Genomic DNA, 20,946 nt, shown 5'->3' on the forward strand with positions numbered 1-20,946 from the left:
AGCTCCCTCTGAATATGAAACATTTCTGTGGCAGCACCGCTTTAAACTGGAAGGGTGTGCATCGACCTCCTTAAAGGGATTTGACAGGCCAAAAGAACGGCCGAAAGGCCAAAAACAATGTTCCGAAATTGACCGCAAGGAGGCAGGAGCGAGGTTCTCCACTCTCCAGGATTGGGCTGGAATCTTCAGAGCTCAATGTAAATCTCTGGGGCGTTACTGTAAGCATCCCGGAAGAAAAAATAACTAGTAAAACATTCCGACAATGACAGAAATTACTGGAGAAACCCCAGTACTCATGTTAACTCTTTGTTTTTCTCTCTCTGTACACATGCTGCCAGATCTGCTGAGTTTCTCCAGCACTTTCAGATTTCAATTATTTTAGCATTTAGACAATGGTGTGCTTTTGGTTTCAGGTGATAAAAATATTGGAGAAGGATTAAAGATGAATTTAAACTGAGCGGGATGGTTATGGGGCAGGAGGCTTTATGTTGAAGCCTCCGACATTGCCTCCACTCAGAGCTGTCAACGCAAAAGTTCAAATGAAAAGCGTCTTTTTTGGCGATGTGTTACCGCTTTGTAAAAAAAATACAAGACCCGACTTCCGCCAGTTTCAACGATTTGAGATTCAGTCAGCAATTTCTGCTGCCAAACCAGGAAACGCCCACACTCTCCTCCACAACTGGGAGGGAAATTCTGGAATATATTCTCCTCCTCTCCAACGTCTGGGGATGTTGCGGTTATAATTGCAGCAGTTAGCTGAGGTTGAAACATTTTTGTTAGGTACAGACATTGAGAGATTTGGAGAAAAAGCTGGTAAAATGGGCCAAGGTGCATATCAGCAACATTCTAGTCAAGGAGCAGAACAGTGAAAGGGGCTAAATGGCGTCCTCCTATCTTTTAGTCTTGCTTGTAAAGATATCACATTATGTTACGAATTCCGTGGAATCCTAGAATCCCTACGGTGTGGAAGCAGACCTTTCAGCCCAATAAGTCCACAGTAACTCTCTGAAGAGCATCCCACCCATTTGCACACCCCTACCCTGTCACCCTTCATTTCCCATGGCTAACCCACCCAGCTTGCACATCCCTGAACACTATGGGGCAATTTCCCATGGCCAATCCACCCTAACCTGCACATCCCTGACCACTATGGGACAATTTCCCATGGCCAATCCACCCTAACCTGCACATCCCTGAACACTATGGGACAATTTCCCATGGCCAATCCACCCTAACCTGCACATCTCTGGACGGTGGGAGGAAACCCACACAGACACAGGAAGAACATGCAAACTCCGCTCAGGCATTCACCCGAGGATGGAATTGAACCTGAGTCTCTGGCAATGTGAGTCCAAAAGCGTGGCGCTGGAAAAGCACAGCAGGTCAGATAGTAGCAGGAGAATTGATGTTTCGGGCATAAGCCCATCAGGATTGAAGGACTTATACCCAAAATGTTGGCTCTCCTGCTCCTCAGATGCTGATCTGCTGTGCTTTTCCAGCACCACACTCTTTGATGCTGATCTCCAGCATCTGCAGTCCTCACATTTTCCCCAGTGGTGTTAGGCAGCAATGCTAACCACTGAGCACCATGCCATCCCTGGACTTTGATTCAATTTAAGATTGAAATATACAAAATTCTCAACGTGTAAATCAGTGTAGATGTGTTAAAACTTCCTGTGGCTGAAGAATGTCCAGAATAATCTCAGAACTGGAAGACTGATATACTTCTGGGTACCATGGTCATTAAAAGAATGGGGGATAGACTGGGGAGGTGGAGGATGTGAGTTGACACAGCAGTCTGTTATTTGCATCTTCTGTGTGTTACTCTTGGCAAAAGATTCACTTGCTGAATGGCCTACAGAACATCTTGATGGCTTGGTTTGAAACTGGGTCACCAGTTCACATTGCACCACAACAAAGTGAATGCTTACTGTTTTCTTCTTAATTCCCTCTTGCGCCTCTCTACAATACAAACAATCAATGTGGGTGAAGACATCATTACTGAGCCTGCTCCAGCTCCTCACTGAATGTCCAACAGCACTCTGTTTCATACATGGAGGTCAAGAATTGAAGCACATCATCTTCAAACCCTACACCCTCCCATATTTTACACATATCAGCATTTCTTCACCATTATTGGGTCAAAACCCTGGAACTAGCATCAGTGTTGGAAGCTGTGTTGGGTGGCACGAGGGCTTAGTGGTTAGCACTGCTGCCTCACAACGCTAGGGACCCGGGTTTAATTCCACCCTCGGGCAACTGTCTGTGTGGAGTTTGCACATTCTACGCATATCTGCGTGGGGTTGCTCTGGTTTCCTCCCACTGTCCAAAGGTGTGTAGGTTAGGTGATTTGGCCAAAGCTAAATTGCCCAAAGTTTCAGGGATGTATAGGTAGGTGCTTTAGTCAGGGGAAATGTAGAGTAATAGGGTAGGGAAATGGGTTTAGGTGGAATACTTTTCAGAGGGTTTGTGTGGACTTGTTGGGCCAAATGGCCCCTTTCCATACTGGAGGGATTCTATATAAATTGCAGAGGTACAAATCAACAGGGTAGGTATTTCATAACCTTCACAGGGCATTATGGGGGAAAACACAGACATAGGTGATCATCAGATTTTTATTGAATTAAAATTCCCATCTGCATGGCAGGATTCAAAATCAGGTGCCCTGAACATTACCTGGGGCTCTGGATTAATAGTCCAACAATAATATGACTAGGTTATCACACCCCCACCCACACTCCCTCAACTTTGAATAGGATGCTATACTAGTTGACACAATGATCCTGTGGTGCATGTCTCTACTGCTCATGCTCACTTTTGGCTTTTTCAGACCATACATGTGTAAATAGAGCTCAATTTTAACACTTAAAAGAATGTTCTATTTTGCTTAACCGTTTTTAACACTTCACCCTTATACTTTTTTTTCACTTTTAGTTGTTTGTTAGGTAATTATCACTTTATATACAGATATTTGAGAGATTTTGTTTGCTGACCTGCATGTTCTTGTGCATCAACACCCTCAGCCAGAGAAGATTCCCAAGTATATTGTATGACACCATGTTCTGAAGGGGTTAACATTTGGGTTACACTGGCTCCACCCACTCTACATTCTGTGGGCGGAGACAAGGAATTCCACTGTGGTTTTCTAACGGACCAGGTGTGTCCTTATCATCTCTCTCAGGTCCTTATAATTACCCCTGTCCAAATGTGGTGTATTTTAGATTAGATTAGATTAGATTACTTACAGTGTGGAAACAGGCCCTTCGGCCCAACAAGTCCACACCGACCCGCCGAAGCGCAACCCACCCATACCCCTATACCTACATTTACCCCTTACCTAACACTACGGGCAATTTAGCATAGCCAATTCACCTGACCCGCACATCTTTGGACTGTGGGAGGAAACCGGAGCACCCGGAGGAGACCCGGAGGAAACCCACGCAGACACGGGGAGAACGTGCAAACTCCACACAGTCACATATTTATTGCTATCCTGCAAAAAACCTTATTATTTGAGAATATGACTTCATATGATAATCTGCAGAGTGTGTTTTTCTATATTTCAAAAATGAACTTTATTTGTAAAAAAAATAATTTATTTGCATTCACAGGTACTAAAGCAGTCTTTGAGTATCAAGAAAAACAAACATTGGAATTTGACATTCCCTGTAGTTGCAAAAACCAAAGGCATTTCTTACTCACGCACATTATCTGCTGTACAAACATTGAGGCAACGGGAGGATGTGCGAACTGAGCAGACCCTCATTCTTTTGTAGAAAGACTTAGATGGTGGTCTTTCCCCACTCTATCTCTCTACCACTAAACATTAGACAGACCTAAGACAAAGCAAAGACAAAAGAGGACTAGTGGCAGTGAGCTACCTCAAACAACTTTTACTCAATACCACACACTGGTTGAGGTTGCAAATACTACAAGTCACTGGGAGGGATCATCTGGGAAAATATCACATATTGAATATTGGGTACCATCTGGTCCCCATATCACAAAAAAGGATGCAGAAATATTAGAGAAAGTGCAAAAATGACAAATGTCATGACATTATAATCTTATTGTTGAATATGTTACAAAGGCTAAGCTGAGTGTAATTGAAGCTAAAAACATTGATACCACTAGATCGAACCTCTACCAGCCATGTGTAGGTTACAGGGAGATCTACCCAGACATGTAAATACTCTCATCTGGGAGTGAACAACGTTTACTGAAGATTCATTATGGGAATGCAAGTTCAGCATTAACCAACACAAAAGTTAAGAACCACAGGTGGGAGGTGAGCTGTTTCCAAAATGCCTTTTATGATACACAACTTTATTTTACGCAAATATCACCTGGCCATATTAGTTTCTCAGCTAAGAATGGTTTAAAAAACAAGCTGTCTAGAAGAAGACAGATTCCATCTTGAACCATCCCAGAAGAAAAGTCATAGAGTCATAGTCATAGAGATGTACAGCATGGAAAAGGACCCTTTGGTCCAACTCAACTATGCCAACCTGATATCCTAAGTTAATCTACTTCCATTTGCTAGCATTTGGCCCATATTCCTCTAAACACTTCCTATTCAGGTGCCTTTTAAAAGTTGCAATTCTACCAGCCTCCACCACTTGCTCTGGCAGCTCTCTCCCATCAGAAACAGAGAGGCTGGTAGCTGTAAAGTAACTGGACAGCTAAAATGGTCCACCTGCAGAACCAGAAGCCAGGAATCTTTCCTTTGCTCTGCAAAAAGCAGCTGCTCTAAGAAACCTCCTGATAGAAGAAAACAATGGCTACCCGACTATTGAAGCTGCAGCAACTGAAGTCACGTCGAACTTGAAACATTAACTCTGTTTCTCTCTCGGCAAATGTTGTTACCTAAGCCTGCTGAGTTTCTGCAGCAGTTTCTGAGTTTAAGTTTTAACATGTTCACTTCAGCAACAAAAACATTCGAGGAATGGGCTCCAACGCTATATGATAGAGATGAGTCATACAGGCCCTTCAGCCCTACTTGTCCATGCTGACAAAGTCTCCTAAACTGAACTAGTCCCATTTGCCTCTATCACTTCCTCTGGCAGCTCGTTGCATATATGTACCACTCTCTACGTCAAAAACTTGCCCCTCAGGTCCCTTTTAAATGTTTCACCTCTCACCCTAAACCTATGCCCTCTAGTTTTGGACTTCCCTACCCTGGGGAAAAAACCTGGACCTTTCACCTTATCTATGCCCTTCATTATTTTATAAACCCCTACAAGATTTCCCCTCAGCCTCCTAAATTCCAGGGAAATATGGACCAGCCTATCCTGCCTCTCCTTATAACTCAAACTTTCTAGTCTCGGTAACATCCTCGTAAATCTTGTTTGCACACTTTCCAGTTTAATAACATCCTTCCTATAGCAAGGTGACCACAATTGAACGCTGTGCTCCAAATGTGGCCTTACCAATGACTTATATAGCTGTAACAATGACGTCCCAGCTTCTGTACTCAATGATCTGACCGATGAAGGACTTGCTTCTTAAAAGTATTTTTTGTATTCTTTATAATTGTTGTAATCTTAGTATCTGTGATTTTGAAAACTAATCTCTTTATCCATAAGGAGCCCACACAGTATTAAGTAGCAGAAAAAACACAACTTTGATTTGTTTAAAAAAACTTGACAGCTCATCCACTTTAACTTTAGTCATTACAAATTAAACAATGGGGTGGCCTGAACTATATTAATCTGCAGCTCACTGATTACATGGGGAGAATGCATGGTGATCGTAACACAAGAAAGCTTAACAAACTTGGAATGTTTTCCCTAGATACAGAAGGCTGAGGGATGATCTGATAGAGGTTTATAAAACTGGTTCAGTAGACCAGACACAGAGATGTTTCCCATGTTTTAACAAATCCAAAACTACAGGCCATGAAAATAAGATATTCAACTTACAATGAGAAACTGGAGAAGAGGTGAAATTATACAGTGGACTGCCATGTGGAGCAGTCGGGCGAACAGCAAAGACACATTTAAAGGGGTGCTAGGTAAACTCACAACGTGGATCAGTATAATCGGTTATATTGGTAGATTGAGTCAAAGTGAGAATGAGAGGAGGTTGTGTGGAGGGTAAAATTACGACAAAATCTGTTGAGCGGACTTGTGCAAATTCATGGAATCATAAAAATGAAACCATACCAGAGGAGGCCATCCAGCCCACCATATCTGTGCCTGCTCTTTAAAAGGCGGCATGGTGGCTCAGTGATTAGCACTGCTGCCTTAGAGCACCAGGGTCCCAGGTTCAATTCCCACCTCAGGCGACTGTCTGTGTGGAATTTGCACATTCTCCCCATGTCTGCATGGGTTTCCTCCGGGTGCTCCAGTTTCCTCCCATAGTCCAAAGATGTGCAGGTTAGGTGAATTGGCCATGCTAAATTGCTCATAGTGCTAGGTGCATTAGTCAGAGGGAAATGGGTCAGGGTGGGTTACTCTTCAGAGGGTCAGTGTGGATTGGTTGAGCCGAAGGGCCTGTTTTCGCACTGTAGGGAATTTAATCTAATCAATTAGTCCCTCTCTGATAAACATTGAATTAGGAGCAGGAGTAGGCTATTCGGCCCACCCAACTGCTTCACTGGATCATGGCTGATCTGACTGAAGTCTTAACCCCACATTCCCACCCCACCACACCCATCAACCTTGTTAATCAACAATCTTTCTAGTTTGCCCGCAAGCTTGTTCAATGACTCCCTGTACTTTATCTCCATAGCGCTGTGCTCTATTCCTTTTCAACTATATATCCAGCAGTATTTTTGCAAGCTCGCGGGAATCTGTTCCATTGCTCTTTCAGTTGTGTTTCCAGAATGTCTTCTCACAAAGGACTCTGAGGCAGTGTTCGCAGGGTTTCTTCCAGATTCCATTCATACCAATTGACATCATCAGCGTGCTGAAGCATTGTGCCTGTTTTTGGAAGTCACTCCCATGCACAGACCTCTGAGGTCCACATGCAGTGACCCTCCACCCCTCCCAAACTCATGTACAAAGCGAATCAGGAAGCACAGTGTCATGAAGCTTTGGAACTCTCTTCCTAAAAAAGTGCTGGAAATGGAACCCTTGAATATTCTTAAAGCAGTGGTAGATAGACTATTGTACACAAGGGGTTGAAGGGTTATCAAGAGTAGGCGAGAATATGAATTTGACTTCACAATCGGATCAGCCATGATCTTAACGAATAGCAGAACAGGCTCAAGGGGCTGAATGGCCTATTCAACCTTCAAAACCATTTGTATGTTTGTACTTATGATTCCCAATGAGCTGTAAGGTTGTTAACTTCCAAAGATTGTCCAGGAGTCAGAGACTCATCGAGTACAGAAGAGGCCCTTCAGTCCATCTGTACTGACAAAGATTCACTCAATCCATGCTAATCCCACTTTCTAGCACTAGGCCAGAATTGCGCACAATACCCCAGTTGTGGCCTAACCAAAGACAGGTCCAAGTCCAACATATCCTCCCTACTCTTATAATGTATGCTGCAAATGCTTTTAAAGGCAAGCCCTTGTAGGCCTTTTTAACTACCCTATTAACGTGCCCTGCCACTGCCAGGAATCTGTGGACAAGCACTCTAAGATCTCTGTGTTTCTTTGAGCTTCCTAGTGTCCAGCCATTCATTGCGTACTCTCCTTAATTCTTCCAAAATGCATCACCTCACATTTATCAGCGTTAATTCCCAACTGCCACTAATCTGTCCATCTGACCAAACTGTCTGTATTCTTCTGTAACCTGAGACCTTCTTCCTCACTGTCAACCACCTGGCTAACCTTTCTGTCATTCCTGTAGTTAATGTAATGAGGTCAGCCAGATGCAACTCACAGAGTATGAGTTCCCTGATTGGGGCTGTTTACCTGCTTCAATCAGGGAACCCTGGCTGACAGATGTAAAGAGTATTGTCAAGGATGGCTCGGTTGCTGGGTTGCCAGGGGTGTCTGTGTATATGCACAGTTTCATTGTTTGGTTCATCACTCTGTCTGTATGTAATTGTTTTTATTGTATGATACAGTGTGGGATTCGAGGTTTGTCCTCATTTCTCTGTGAAGTGGTTGTATGGTGGAGTTTGGGGTCTGGCTTTGCCACCCCTTTCCCCTGTTAATTGCTGTTTCTTGTATACGGCTGTTCATGTTAACTGTTCGTTTGTAATTTATACTGCTTAATAAAATTATAAGGAGTGATTGACAAAAAGAAGGGGGAGTAGCAGGGGTTTTCCTCACTTTAGGAGCTGGCTCTGAGCTAGCTGGGTCAGTGTATTATACACGTGTAAATAAAGGGTGACCTGGTGATGGGATACCAGCTTTGTAGAGTAATTTCAATTCACAAACTTACTTATCATCCCCCCATATTCTCATCTGCATTGTTTATGTATATCAAAATAATAAGGGACCTAAAACTGTGCCATGCCACTAGCTTCTAGACACACAAGCAGCCTCCTACCACCACCCTCTGCCTCCTACAATTTTGGATTCAACTTGTCACGTTATCCTGGATCCCATGTACTTTTACTTTGTCTATTAGTCTCCCATTTGGACCATGTTGAAGGCCTAACTGCAATCCCTATAACCGCATCAACTATCTCCAAGATGCACTGCAGAAGTTTGTCAAAAATCCCCAGACAGCACCTCCCAAACCCACGACCACTTCCATCTGGAAGGACAAGGGTAGCAAGTGTATGGGAACACCATCACCTTCAAGCTCCCCTCCAAGCCACTCACCATCCCAACTTGGAAATATATCACCATTCCTTCACTGGGTCAAATTCCTGGAATTCTCTCCTTAATGGTATTGTGGGTCAACACACAGCAGATGGACTGTAGCGGTTCAAGAAGGCAGCTCACCACCACCTTCTCAAAGACAATTATGGACAGGCAATAAATATTGGTCCAGCCAGCAACACCCGCATCCCATAAGTGAATTTTTTTTAAATTGCTGAATCCTCACCTCCACACTCGGTCACCTCCATAACAAATTTCACCAGGCATGACCTGCCTCTGACAAAGCCCTGTTGATTAACCCTGATCAAACCCTACCTCTTTGGATGGAGATTTATTTTCTCCTTCAGAAGTTCTGCATCTCCAAGGGATGAAAATTAACCTCCAATACACTGCAACAAGCCACAAATTCACTGGGGCATGACATATAATTCTGTGTTATTGGTTTTAAAAAGAGAAAGAGAAAGGGAACGCATTTGACGGACCCTACTGGGGCTGCATGTTGGAGGTTCTGTGCCGAAAACCTCCTGGAATGTGTCCGACAAGTCAGTAAGACGTGAGCACCAGTAAATGTGTGGGCAGCGGTGCATTGATCTCATCCTGTTGTCAGCTGCTCCTAGAAACTGGGTCTCCAATTGTAGCAATGGCACTCCAACCCCAAGCTTCATACAGTTGGAATCTCTCGGTAAGAGCAGCTGAGCTGGTGGGACTCAAAACCCTGGGCAGAACCAGTCATCTGGCATACAGGGGATACAAGCTTGAGAAATTGGAGTTGCTTTAGGCCATTCAGCCCTTCAAGAATGCATCACCATTCAAAAATGTCACTACTGCTCTTCTACCTCACACCTTCCTGCACTATCCCTATATTCTGTAATTCTCTTAGTTCCAAAAGAAGATCTATTGATCTTGTCCATGAATATACTCAATGTCTGAGCACCACAACTCCTTGGGCTTGACATTGCAAAAGATCCATGACCCTTTCAGGCAAAAGATTTCTCCTCATCACTGTCCTAAGTAGTCCAGCCCCTACTTTGAGACTGTGGCCCTGGTCAGGATTCTCCCTTTAGGATTTTGGTGCAAGAGCCTAAGTGAAGCAAGTGCCTTTCAGGCATTTAGGTGACCAACACAGGATTGAGGACCCAATAGTGCCCACCCCCTCTAGAGCTGTTATGCAATCAGAGGCTGGTGGGAATGGGAAAAGCTGGTCTCAATGCACCCACCAGAGACCAGGATCATTTTGGGATCCCAGGCTACAGGCATCTGAAGGCTGGATGGGAACATGGGCACAGAGGTCACACACGGGTGTGGGGAGATTCAGAAGGAGGAGTCTATCAATAGCCTCCCTCCAATCTCACATCCCTCAATTGGTGACAGACTGGGGGGTTAGTTGGTGGGATTGCTGGACAACCCAACACTATGGATAACCTTCCCAAAGGTGTGGGAAATCAGAACACTTTCCACTGAATCCCTGAGTGAAACTAATAAATTGTAGGGTCTCAGGGACAATGGGTGTCAATTGGTTTGATCATCATTGGGTTTAACTGACATCCAGTTGGTAGAGGCTGGGAATCCCACACAAAGGCAGTTACCAAATAGGGTGGGACTGGAGGAAAGTTCTCCCATTACCAAGAGACCAAACCCCTCCCACAGGGTTAAGACCATAAGACACAGGTTCAGAAGTAGGCCATTCAGTTCATTAAATGAGATCAAAGATCTAATAATCCTCAAGCCTACTTTCCTGCCGTTTCCCAATAACCCTTGATTCCTGAATTGGTGTCTTTCAGCCCTGAATATACTTAATGACCCAGACTCTGCAGTAAAGAATTCCACGGATTCGCCACTCTCTCAGAGAAGAAATTCCTCCCCATCTCTGTCTTAAATGTGCGACCCTTGTTCTGAAATGATGCCATCTGGTCCTGGGCTCTCCCACAAGGGGAAACGACCTTTCGACATTTACACTGTTAAATCCCCCTAAGAATCTTCAATAAGGCTGCCTCTCATTCTTCCATATTTTAATCAGTATAGGCGCTACCTACTCAAACTATTTGGGGAAGTGATAGCCAGTGATATAATCGCTTGATTGTTAAACCAGAGGACCCAAGTTCAAATCCCGCCATGGCAGATTCCAATAAAAATCTGGAATTAAAGTTTAATGATGCCCATGAACCCATTGTCAACTGTCAAAAAAAAACATCTGCTTCATTAATGTCCTTTAAGGAAGGAAACTGCTATCCTTACCTGGTCTGGCCAACATATAAGTCCAGACCCACAGCAATGTGGTTGACTCTTTACTGACCTTAGGGCAATAAATCCAGCCAGTGACACCCTCACTTTGTGAATGAATATTAAGAAAAACTCTCATCATAAGGCAGTGACTGAAAGCCTGGCTGTGTTGGCTGAACTAGGCATGTCTCCTGCAAAAAGCGACTGCATTAACATTGAGCTTATCGCATTCCAGATTCCCCAGCCAGGGGCAAACCTTCCCTCAGCATTTACCCTGTCATCAGAACGCTTCTCCCTCAGTCAGGGAAAGGACTGACTCCAGGCCACAACTCTGTGAGAACTGAGTGCACAGTGGACGAATGAGATATTTTAAAACAAATATTCAATTTCGTAGCCAAGGCCCTGGCATCTGGTTTAGAATTGAAATGGACTTAAGCCCGAAACGTCGATTCTCCTGTTCCTTTGATGCTGCCTGACCTGCTGCACTTTTTAAGCTCTGATCTCCAGCATCTGCAGTCCTCACTTTCTCCTTCCTGAACAAGGAGTTGACCTCAACCAAGTGTTGCAGACTGGCACATGCCAAGGTCAAGGACTATGTGCTGAGGGTCACACTAAAGCTTGGGGCAGCTGCCGCTGAGGTGCAGTGGGGCAAGCCCACCGTCTAAGGTCTTTCTGCCAAAGTTAAATGGGGGTCTATATACCCTCCTGGTGCCTCAACTGTATGTAAATATAATCTTGTACAAGTAAGAAATGCTGTTGGTTTGTTTGCTGGATAAATTCAAACTCCAATGTTTTTGTTTCTTCATATGATACTGTACAGAACCAAACTGCTTCAGTGACTATGTGTGTGTATGTATATATATGGTATTTTTACGAATAACGTATAATTTTGAAATAAGAAAAGAAGCTTGAGCAGGCTATTGGGATCGAGGGAGTAGTCTTCGCTCTGTCTTGGTTGCCTTTTCTGTCCTTTGAGCAGTTTGACGGTCACTGTTGCCATTGTGGAAGTGTGAGGCCTGTGAGCAGGGACAGCCTCAAAGCCTGCCTGGAGTCAAATGTACAAATGGCACATTCAACACTTTTGGTATGCTTCAAGTGGTCCACCACAACCAGTACCTCCATCTCCCAGCACCTTTGTCCCTCTGAAAGGCACTCCCTTAGTGTGCCACTTGAATGTGTCCATTCCGCTACCGTGCTCCCCTCCCCTATGAACCCATTTCCTTCGTGGGTTTTGGTGGTGTCCTCTCGCTGGCACAGGATACACACTTGCTTCAGCTGCCTTTCCCAGATCAGTCTTCAAAAATCCTGCTCCCTCCCCCAATCTCTGATCAACTGCAGCACTCTTTAAAATTCACAAGCTTCCTGAAACAGCGGGAATTGAACCTAGAAAATTGCTTAGAAATGTGGTCTGAGTACAACTTTTTCACTGAACTCACCTTGAAGCATTCCCAGAGTTTTAATCTCTCTGCGTTTGCAGCAAAACATCAACAGCACTAAGAAGCCATCAGGAATGGGGCTAAGCTGAGACCCTTTCTGGACCTCATTTGCTTGGTATTAACAGGCAATATCTATCGTTGTAAAGCCTGCTTAATGCTGCCCATTATTTTAAAAATGGCTGTGTTCTTTCATTCCCTGGAGTTCTATTCTGGCATTCAATGAGGGCCTGGCTGCCTGATCTATAGTTCAAATACGTGTTCCTTACCCAATAAAAATAATTCAGTTTTGTTTTTTGAAACATCAATTTAGCCAGCAGCCTAGATACTTTAGGTTGAGAAAACATATTTCTTTTTTGTAAATAAAGTATATCCCCTCTGATGCTGCATTAAGAACACAGTCTCCTGTTGAGTTACAGTTTGTTTGTTACCCCTTTGACCCCTTTTCAACAAACCAGTCATATGTCAGGTTAGGCTGTGACTGGGAGTGAGCTACTCAGGATGGTACAGCATTACTCCCAAACCTAACCCCACTCTCACCTAAAGTTCACAAGGTGCCGACGCTCACAGATGAAGATCTAAAGGTTGGGATCAATACTTTGATGGTTAGAGGGAGAAAGAAAATTAGCTTAGTTCAGTTGACGGGATTGGTTAAATCAGTCAAGAACTGAGTCTTGGACCTCCTCATATCATAAATTACAGCAAGTCCCATCCACCCATCAATCCATACTGACTGACCCATTCCTGAAGAAGGGTTATACCTAAAACGTTGACTTCTCCACCTCCTGATACTGCCTGACTTGCTATGCTCTTCCAGTCTCCGGCTTTTCTACTTTGGATTCCAGGATCTGATTTTTTTCTCTACTGACCTACAGGGGCTGCTGGCTCAGCTATGCCTCAATTCTAAAGTCCTCATTCCTGCTTTCAAACCCTTCCAGGTCCACGTTACCTACCTGAAAAACTATCTTCACCTTACATTCCTCAGATGTCTGTGCCCCTTTAGTTCAGTTCCTTTTGAGTAAGCCTGATTTTGATTGCTAATCGACTGGCAGCAGTGCCATTGGACACCAAGACCCCTAACTCTGGAAAATAAAGTTCAAAATCACACACCAGGTTATAGTCCAACAGGTTTGTTTGGAAGCACTAGCTTTCAGAGCACTGCTCCTTCATCAGGTAACTCGTCATTACCTGCTGAAGGAGCACATTCTGAAAGCTAGTACTTCCAAGTAAACATGTTGGACTATAACCTGGTGTTGAAAAGTGTGGTGCTGGAAAAGCACAACCGGTCAGGCAGCATCCGAGGAGCAGGAGAGTCGATGTTTCGGGCATGAGCTCTTCATCAGGAAGCTTGAATCATCGACTCTCCTGCTCCTCGGATGCTGCCTGACCGGCTGTGCTTTTCCAGCACCACCCTTTTTGACTCTGATCTCCAGCATCTGCAGTCCTCACTTTCTCCTATAACCTGGTGTTGTGGAATTTTTAACTTTGTCCAACCCCGTCCAACACTGGCACCTCCACATCTGGGAAATAAACCCTCCACTGACCTCTCTCTCCTCCTTAGTATTTTAAACTTAACAAAATTTGCCTCTCCAAAGCTTCTGGTAGTTTGCCCTAATATCTGAGACTTGGTCTGAAACTTTGTAGAGTAATCCCTCCTCTTTGGACTGGTTTAGAGCATTCTAAAAGCACAACGTAACTTGTTCCTTTAGCTCAAACACAAACAAAACAGAAGTTGCTGGAACAACTCAGTAGGTCTGGCAACATGTGTGCAGAGAAATCAGAGTTAACTTTGCGGTTGAGAACTTATTCTTTTAACTTTAGAGATACATTATTTCATGGAGGCAATTAAGTCCACTTGGTTTCTGTGCTATCCTTGCCATAAACACTCTTTGAGGTGTTGGCAACAGTTGATAAAGATCCACAGATTGATCCAGGAGTGGCTGATTGTGCAGCCTGCGGGATTAAAGCACAGAGGGATGGGGGGAGACTGAGCCGCCGACCCCCAGTTCTTACACAGCATCAGGGCCGAGAACACAATGGGCCGCCTGTACTCACGCAGACAGTGATCGCTCCTGCTCCCATTTTCCAGGAAATGCATCCAAGGAGGACTTGCTGAGCTGCAGCCGGAGAGCACTCATTCAGCGGGGGTTGGGTGAGGAAGGAGCAGCACTCAACAGAAGCCTCAGTCCAGCTCAAGAGTTGCAACGATAGTCCTGCCCCACACTTTGAGACAGGGGAGCTGCCCACGGGAGTTTGAGGAACTCTGGAAGAGCCGCTTGAAATCCCTTCTCTTGATGCACTGCTGATGGCAGGGGTCTGTATCCAAACACACGCACACACAGTTAAAGATTCCTGCTCCGAGTGAGAAATCTGATCTGCAGTTATTCTGTTGGCAAGTTGCCCTGACTCCGGGTACACGTGATCAGGCCAGCCTCTCTGTTCACAAAAATAATCTCTGAAAACTGTTCAGACCACCCACCCTGTCACCCCCTCCACCCCCACCCCTACCCCCAGGGTTGGACTGACACCGCCTTCCCTGGCCAACGCCAGCGTTCAGTCAGGGATACTCCTGCAGCCTCTCAGGATCGGAGCAGTAGGCTATTCGGCCCCTCGAGCCTGTTCTGCCCCGCTCAACTAATTTGTGGCTGATTTCTCAGCCGAGGAAATACAGCCAGTAGAAGCCGTGAGTCACAGTCTTCTGACTCGCCTTGTATCCTTCAAAATTGCCCAGAAGCTGAAATGGATTCGCCATTCATATTTGGTCTAGTCGTTCAGTTATGTTACTGCATTCCCCCACTATCAGCATCCTGGGGTTACCATTAGCCACAAACTCAGCCAGACTCCCCACATAAACACAATGGCTACAAGTGCAGGTCAGAGGCTAGGAATACTTCCCACCATCTCCTGACTTCCCACCATCTACAAAGCACAAGTCATAGAGTCATAGAGATGTACAGCATGTAAACAGACCCTTCAGTCCAACTTGTCCATGCCCACTCGATATCCAAACCCCTCTAGTACCACCTGCCAGCACCTGGCTCCAAACCCTTCCTATTCATATACCCATCCAGATACCTTTTAAATGCAATTGTACCAGCCTCCACCACTTCCTCTGGCAGCTCAGTCCATACATGTACCACCCTAAATGTGAAAAAGTTGCCCCTTAGGTCTCTTTTATATCTTTCCTCTCTCACCCTAAACCTATGCCCTCTAGTTCTGGACTCCCCCACCCTAGGGAAAAGACCATGTCTATTTACCCTATCCATGCCCCTCATGATTTTATAAATCTCTATAAGGTCATCCCCCAGCCTCTGACGCTCCAGGGAAAACAGCCCCAGCTTGTTCAACCTTTCCCTGTTGCTCAAATCCTCCAACCCTGGCAACATCCTTATGGGTGATGGAATACTCCCCAGGTGCCTGGATGAGTGCAACTCCAACAATACTAATGGAGCTTGACACCATCCAGGACAAAGCAGATAGATAGGAGGCTGGAAGAACACAACAAGCCAGGCAGCATCAGGAGGTGGAGAACTCGATGTTTCGGTTGTAACTCTTCTTCATGACTGTGGTGGGTGTAGGGGGAGCTGCAGATAAAGGGGCTGGTGGGGCCATCCGCTGATGCTTCCTGGCTTGTTGTGTTCTTCCAGCCTCCTGCCTGTCTACTTTGGATTCCAGCAACTGCTGTCTTTTTTTGTCTCTAATCATCCAGGACAAAGCAGCCCACTTGATTGGCACCGCATCCACTAACTCCACCACTGACACTCAGTAGCAGCAGTGTGCATTATCAACAAGATACACTGCAGAAATTCACCAAAGATCCAGGAACAAGAGGATGGCCAGAGTGAGGGTAGGGTCGATCGAGGATACTGCAGGGAACTTGTGCCTGGAGTCAGAGGAGGTAGGGAGATTCTTACTGAATACTTTGCTTCAGTATTCACTACTGAGAGGAACCCTGACATTTCTGAGGACAGCATGAAACACACAGATATGCTAGATTAGATTAGATTAGATTCCCTACAGTGTGGAAACAGGTCCTTCGGCCCAACAAGTAACCCACCCAGACCCATTTCTCTCTGATGTACCTAACACTATGGACAATTTAGCTGACTTTCATATCTTGGTGATTGTGGGAGGAAACCGGAGCACCTGGAGGAAACCCATGCAGAACGGGGAGAATGCACAAACTCCACACAGACAGTTGCCCGAGGCCGGAATCAAACCTGGGACCCTGGTGCTGTGAGGCAGCAGTGCTAACCACTGAGCCACTGTGCCACCCACGAACAGGTTGATGTTAAGAATGAGGATGTTCTGAAATTGTGAAAAAAACATAAGGATAGATAAACACCCTGGGCCAAATGGGATATCCCGTTGGTTACTACAGGAAGCGAAGGAAGAGATTGCTGTGCCTTTGGCGATGATCTTTGCATCCTCACTGTCCACTGGAGTAGTGGCAGATGGTGGAGATTAGCAAATGTTATTCCCTTGTTCAAGAAAGAGAATAGGGATAATCCTGGGAATTACAGACCAGTCAGTCTCACGTCAGTGGTGGGTAAAGTATTGGAGAGGATTCTGAGAGACAAGATTTATGATTACTTGGAAAATGATAGTTTGATTAGAGATAGCAATGCTTTGTGAGAGGCAGGTCATACCTCATAAACCTTATTGAATTCCTTGAGGACGTAATAAAACACATTGATGAAGGTAGAGCAGCAGATGGTTGTACGTGGATTTTAGCAAGGCATTTGATCAGGCCCCTTGTGGTAGGCTTGTTCAGAAAGTGGGGAAGCATGGGATATAGGGAAACCTGGCTGTCTGGATACAGAATTGGCTGGCCCATAGAAAACAGTGGGTATTGGTAGATGGAAAGTATTCAGCCGAGAGCTTGGTGACCAGTGATGTTCTGCAAATGTGTTGCTGGTCAAAGCACAGCAGGTTAGGCAGCATCTCAGGAATAGAGAATTCGACGTTTCGAGCATAAGCCCTTCTCTATTCCTGAGATGCTGCCTAACCTGCTGTGCTTTGACCAGCAACACATTTGCAGCTGTGATCTCCAGCATCTGCAGACCTCTTCTCTATTCCTGAGATGCTGCCTAACCTGCTGTGCTTTGACCAGCAACACATTTGCAGCTGTGATCTCCAGCATCTGCAGACCTCATTTTTTACTTACTGACCAGTGATGTTCTAAAGGGATCAGTTCTGGGACTCCTGTACTTTGTGATTTTTATAAATGACTTGGATGAGGAAGTGAAAGGGTGGGTTAGTAAGTTTGCCGATGACATGAAGGTTGGTGGAGTGTTGGATAGTGTAAAGGGAGGTTGTAGATTGCAACGGGACATTGACAGGATGCAGAGCTGGGCTGATAAGTGGCAGATGATTTCAACCTGGAAGTGATTCACTTTGGAAAGTGGAATTTGAATGCAGAATATAGGGTTAAAGGCAGGATTCTTGGCAGTGTGGAGGAAGAGAGGGATCTTGGCGTCCATGTCCATAGATCCCTCAAAGTTGCCACCCAAGTTGATAGGGTTGTCAAGGTGTATGGTGTGTTAGCTTTCATTAGGAGGGGTACTTAGTTTAAGAGCCCTGAGATTATGCTGCAGCTCAGGGTGGCACAGTGGCTCAGTGGTTAGCACTGCTGCCTCACAGTGCCAGGGACCCGAGTTTGATTCCACCCTCAGGCGACTATCTGTGTGGAGTTTGCACATTCTCACCATGTTTGCGCGGGTTTCAGTCGGGTGCTCCGTTTCCTCCCACAGTCCAAAGATGGACAAGTTAAGTAGTGCTCAGGGATGTGTTGGCTAGGTGGGTTAGCCATGGAGAAAATTACTAGTTAGGGGGATGGGTCTGGGTGGGATGCAATTCAGTGTGAACCTGTGGGCCTAAAGGCCTGCTTCCACACTATTCTCTGATTGATTCTATATAGCCTTGGTTAAACCATACTTGGAATATTGTGTTCAGTTCTGGTCGCCTCATTATAGGAAGGATGTGGAAGCTTTAGAGAGGGTACAGAGGAGGGCTCCCGGGATGCTGCTTGGACTGGAGGGCATGTCTTATGAAGAAAGACAGTGGGAGCTAGGGCTTTTCTTATTGGAACAAAGAAGGATGAGAGGTGACTTGATTGAGGTGTACAAGATGATGAGAGGCATAGATAGAGTGGATAGCCAGAAACTTTTCCCCAGGGTGGAATCAAACCTGGGACCTTGGTGCTGTGAGGCAGCAGTACTAACCAGGGTGGAAATGGAGGGGTCATAATCTTAAGGTGATTGGAGGAAGGTTTAGGGGAGATGTCAGAGACAGGCTCTTTACAGAGAATGGTGCCTGAGTGGAATGCACTGACAGCGGTGGTCATAAGAATCAGATACATTAGGGACATTTAAGTGACTCTTAGTTAGGCACATGGAAGACAGGACAAAGGAGGGTATGTAGATTAGTCTGATCTTAAAGTAGGATAAAAGGTCAGCACAACATCGAGGGCTGAATAGCCTGTACAGTGCTGTACTGCTCGATGTTTTATTATCTATCCTTAGATAGCACCTTCTAAGAAGGCTAAGGACAGCATGGGAGTAGCAGAACCTGCAAGTTTCCCTCCAGGCCACTCATTATCCTGACTTGGAATTGCATCACTATTCATTCAGTGTTCTGTCAAAATCCTGGAATTCCCTGCCTGTTGGCATTGTAGGTTTACCTTCTAGCACATAAACTGCATGAGTTCAAATGAACGTACTGGCTATTGTAGTCTTCCTGAATCATTGGATAATAAAGTCCCCCATCTCTGCCACAATTTTCTTCTGAAATAATCATCTTGGACTGGTTTTATAAAGGGTGTGAAGCACAGCTACCTCCCACCCTCCTTCACTCCTTTCCCAAATAAGCTGAAGTCCTGACAGAATGCCTCAGGCCCCTACATGATTTGTTCCCTATACAGTAATAGTCAAAGTGAGTGAGGTATTGTAGCCACAACAACTTGCATCAAAAGCATCTTTAATACAGAGAAGTATTGCACTGGGCAAGTCCTGAAGAAGATATAAGGAGGATCTAGATTCATACACTGAGTTTTAAAGAGGGTTTTAAAGGAGTAGCGGAAGCTGAAGAGATGGAGAGCTTTCTAGAGGGAATTCTGGAGACTAGGATTTGGGCACCTGCAAGGAGTAACCAATTGTGCACTGAAGGGAGCTAGAGAACTGAAAAAGAACAGAGTTGAAGGCACATTTCTTTCGTGGTAGTGGCAAGTTGCCAATGAAGGTGGATTATTGCTTGTTAAAGGCTCAATAAATGCCACAGCTTACCTCATTAATTCTGAGCTTCTTATCTCACCCAATATGCCAAACAAGTTACTCATTTAAAACATCTTAATATAAAGGTCAGAGCTGGTTCCTAGCGACTCCAGCTCACTGCTTGGTCCAAAGGATCTCCATGGTGGATAGTGGGCACCAACATCTCAGAGCACACTCTGTGGGCACTGGACATTGACATCTGATCTATGCCAGTCTCAAAGAGCCCTCATGGCACATCTCCACTCCACTTACAGGATGCTTCTGCACTTTAATCTATATCTGGTCAGCATGGACGGGTTAGACCGAAGGATTTGTTTCCATGCTGTACATCTCTATGACTCTATCTTGGGCTCCACTGGTAACTCTCACTGCTCCCACAGCCAGCAATTATATGAACGATCTGTTTCGTTGGTGTATGCAACAAATATTAACCGTTCCCTTGCTCCTCTTCAAACATTACTGAGGAATTTCTTTCGTCCATCTGAGAGGGGGCAGACAATTTAATTTCTCATTTGAAAGCATTACATCCTTTCATACAGTACTCCCTCAGGGCTACACTAAAGTGATTCCCTAGAGTGGGATTTGAACCTGCAACCCTCTGAACTCAGAGCTGATGTTTTAAAAAGTGAGACCTTAGCCCTAAGCTGTGCCTTTACCATAAGCAACATTATCCAATGATCGACATCTTAGTATCTACTTTTAACTCCTCCTGAGCTTTCCTTACATTCTCAAGGCAGTGAGAATTCAGTGACTCAAAGGATTAAAAGTCCGTATCTAAACAAAAATCAAACACAAACACACTTGCTTCCTGGTTTCTTCAAATTCTGGAAAGAAAATATTTCCTGCGAAGCGTATAAAGTTTCACAAAATAATTTCACAACAGTTTCAGCTGACCAGGGTTTCCACATATCAAAGCAACATAGTAGGATAAAGCTGAGTCTCTGCTTATAATCTCCTGCAGTTTAAAGGTGAGGACGTGAAGAAACCACAACTTCTGGACATAAAACGGGATGAAGGTTTTATAACTGTGGCAAGTTACCTGGTACAACTCAATCTCTGGACATTAAGATGCAGTCCTTTTGCTGATGGCTCCAGGCTCCAAGCCTTCATTGGCCACAGCGCCAACGAATGTTAGTGTATCATTTCACCCAATAAAACTAGTTCACATGAGGTTGTAGAAACTGGTGCAGTTCACCCTATGCTAACAGTCACAAGGTGTTCTCCCAGCAGTGAAATAGAATCTGTTCGTAACCCTGGTAACCAGCAGAACTTGGAGACCAAGGCCTCCATAGAATCA

The 20,946-nt window shown here is 44.9% G+C and overlaps 1 protein-coding gene across 3 annotated transcripts in view; it reads right to left on the minus strand.

Moving 5' to 3' along the window:
* fam13a (family with sequence similarity 13 member A) overlaps positions 1 to 14,725 on the minus strand; it is a 212,307-nt gene extending 197,582 nt beyond the window's left edge. For all 3 annotated transcript variants that reach the window (XM_060851700.1, XM_060851701.1, XM_060851699.1), the window contains exon 1: positions 14,434 to 14,725. In XM_060851700.1, the coding sequence (XP_060707683.1) occupies positions 14,434 to 14,460 (27 nt within the window). In that variant the 5' untranslated portion in view covers positions 14,461 to 14,725. The remainder of the gene's footprint in view (positions 1 to 14,433) is intronic.
* Positions 14,726 to 20,946: the final 6,221 nt, after the last annotated feature.

The sequence above is a fragment of the Hemiscyllium ocellatum genome, chromosome 36, assembly GCF_020745735.1.
Source record: "Hemiscyllium ocellatum isolate sHemOce1 chromosome 36, sHemOce1.pat.X.cur, whole genome shotgun sequence".
In the NCBI taxonomy this organism is placed as follows: domain Eukaryota; kingdom Metazoa; phylum Chordata; class Chondrichthyes; order Orectolobiformes; family Hemiscylliidae; genus Hemiscyllium; species Hemiscyllium ocellatum.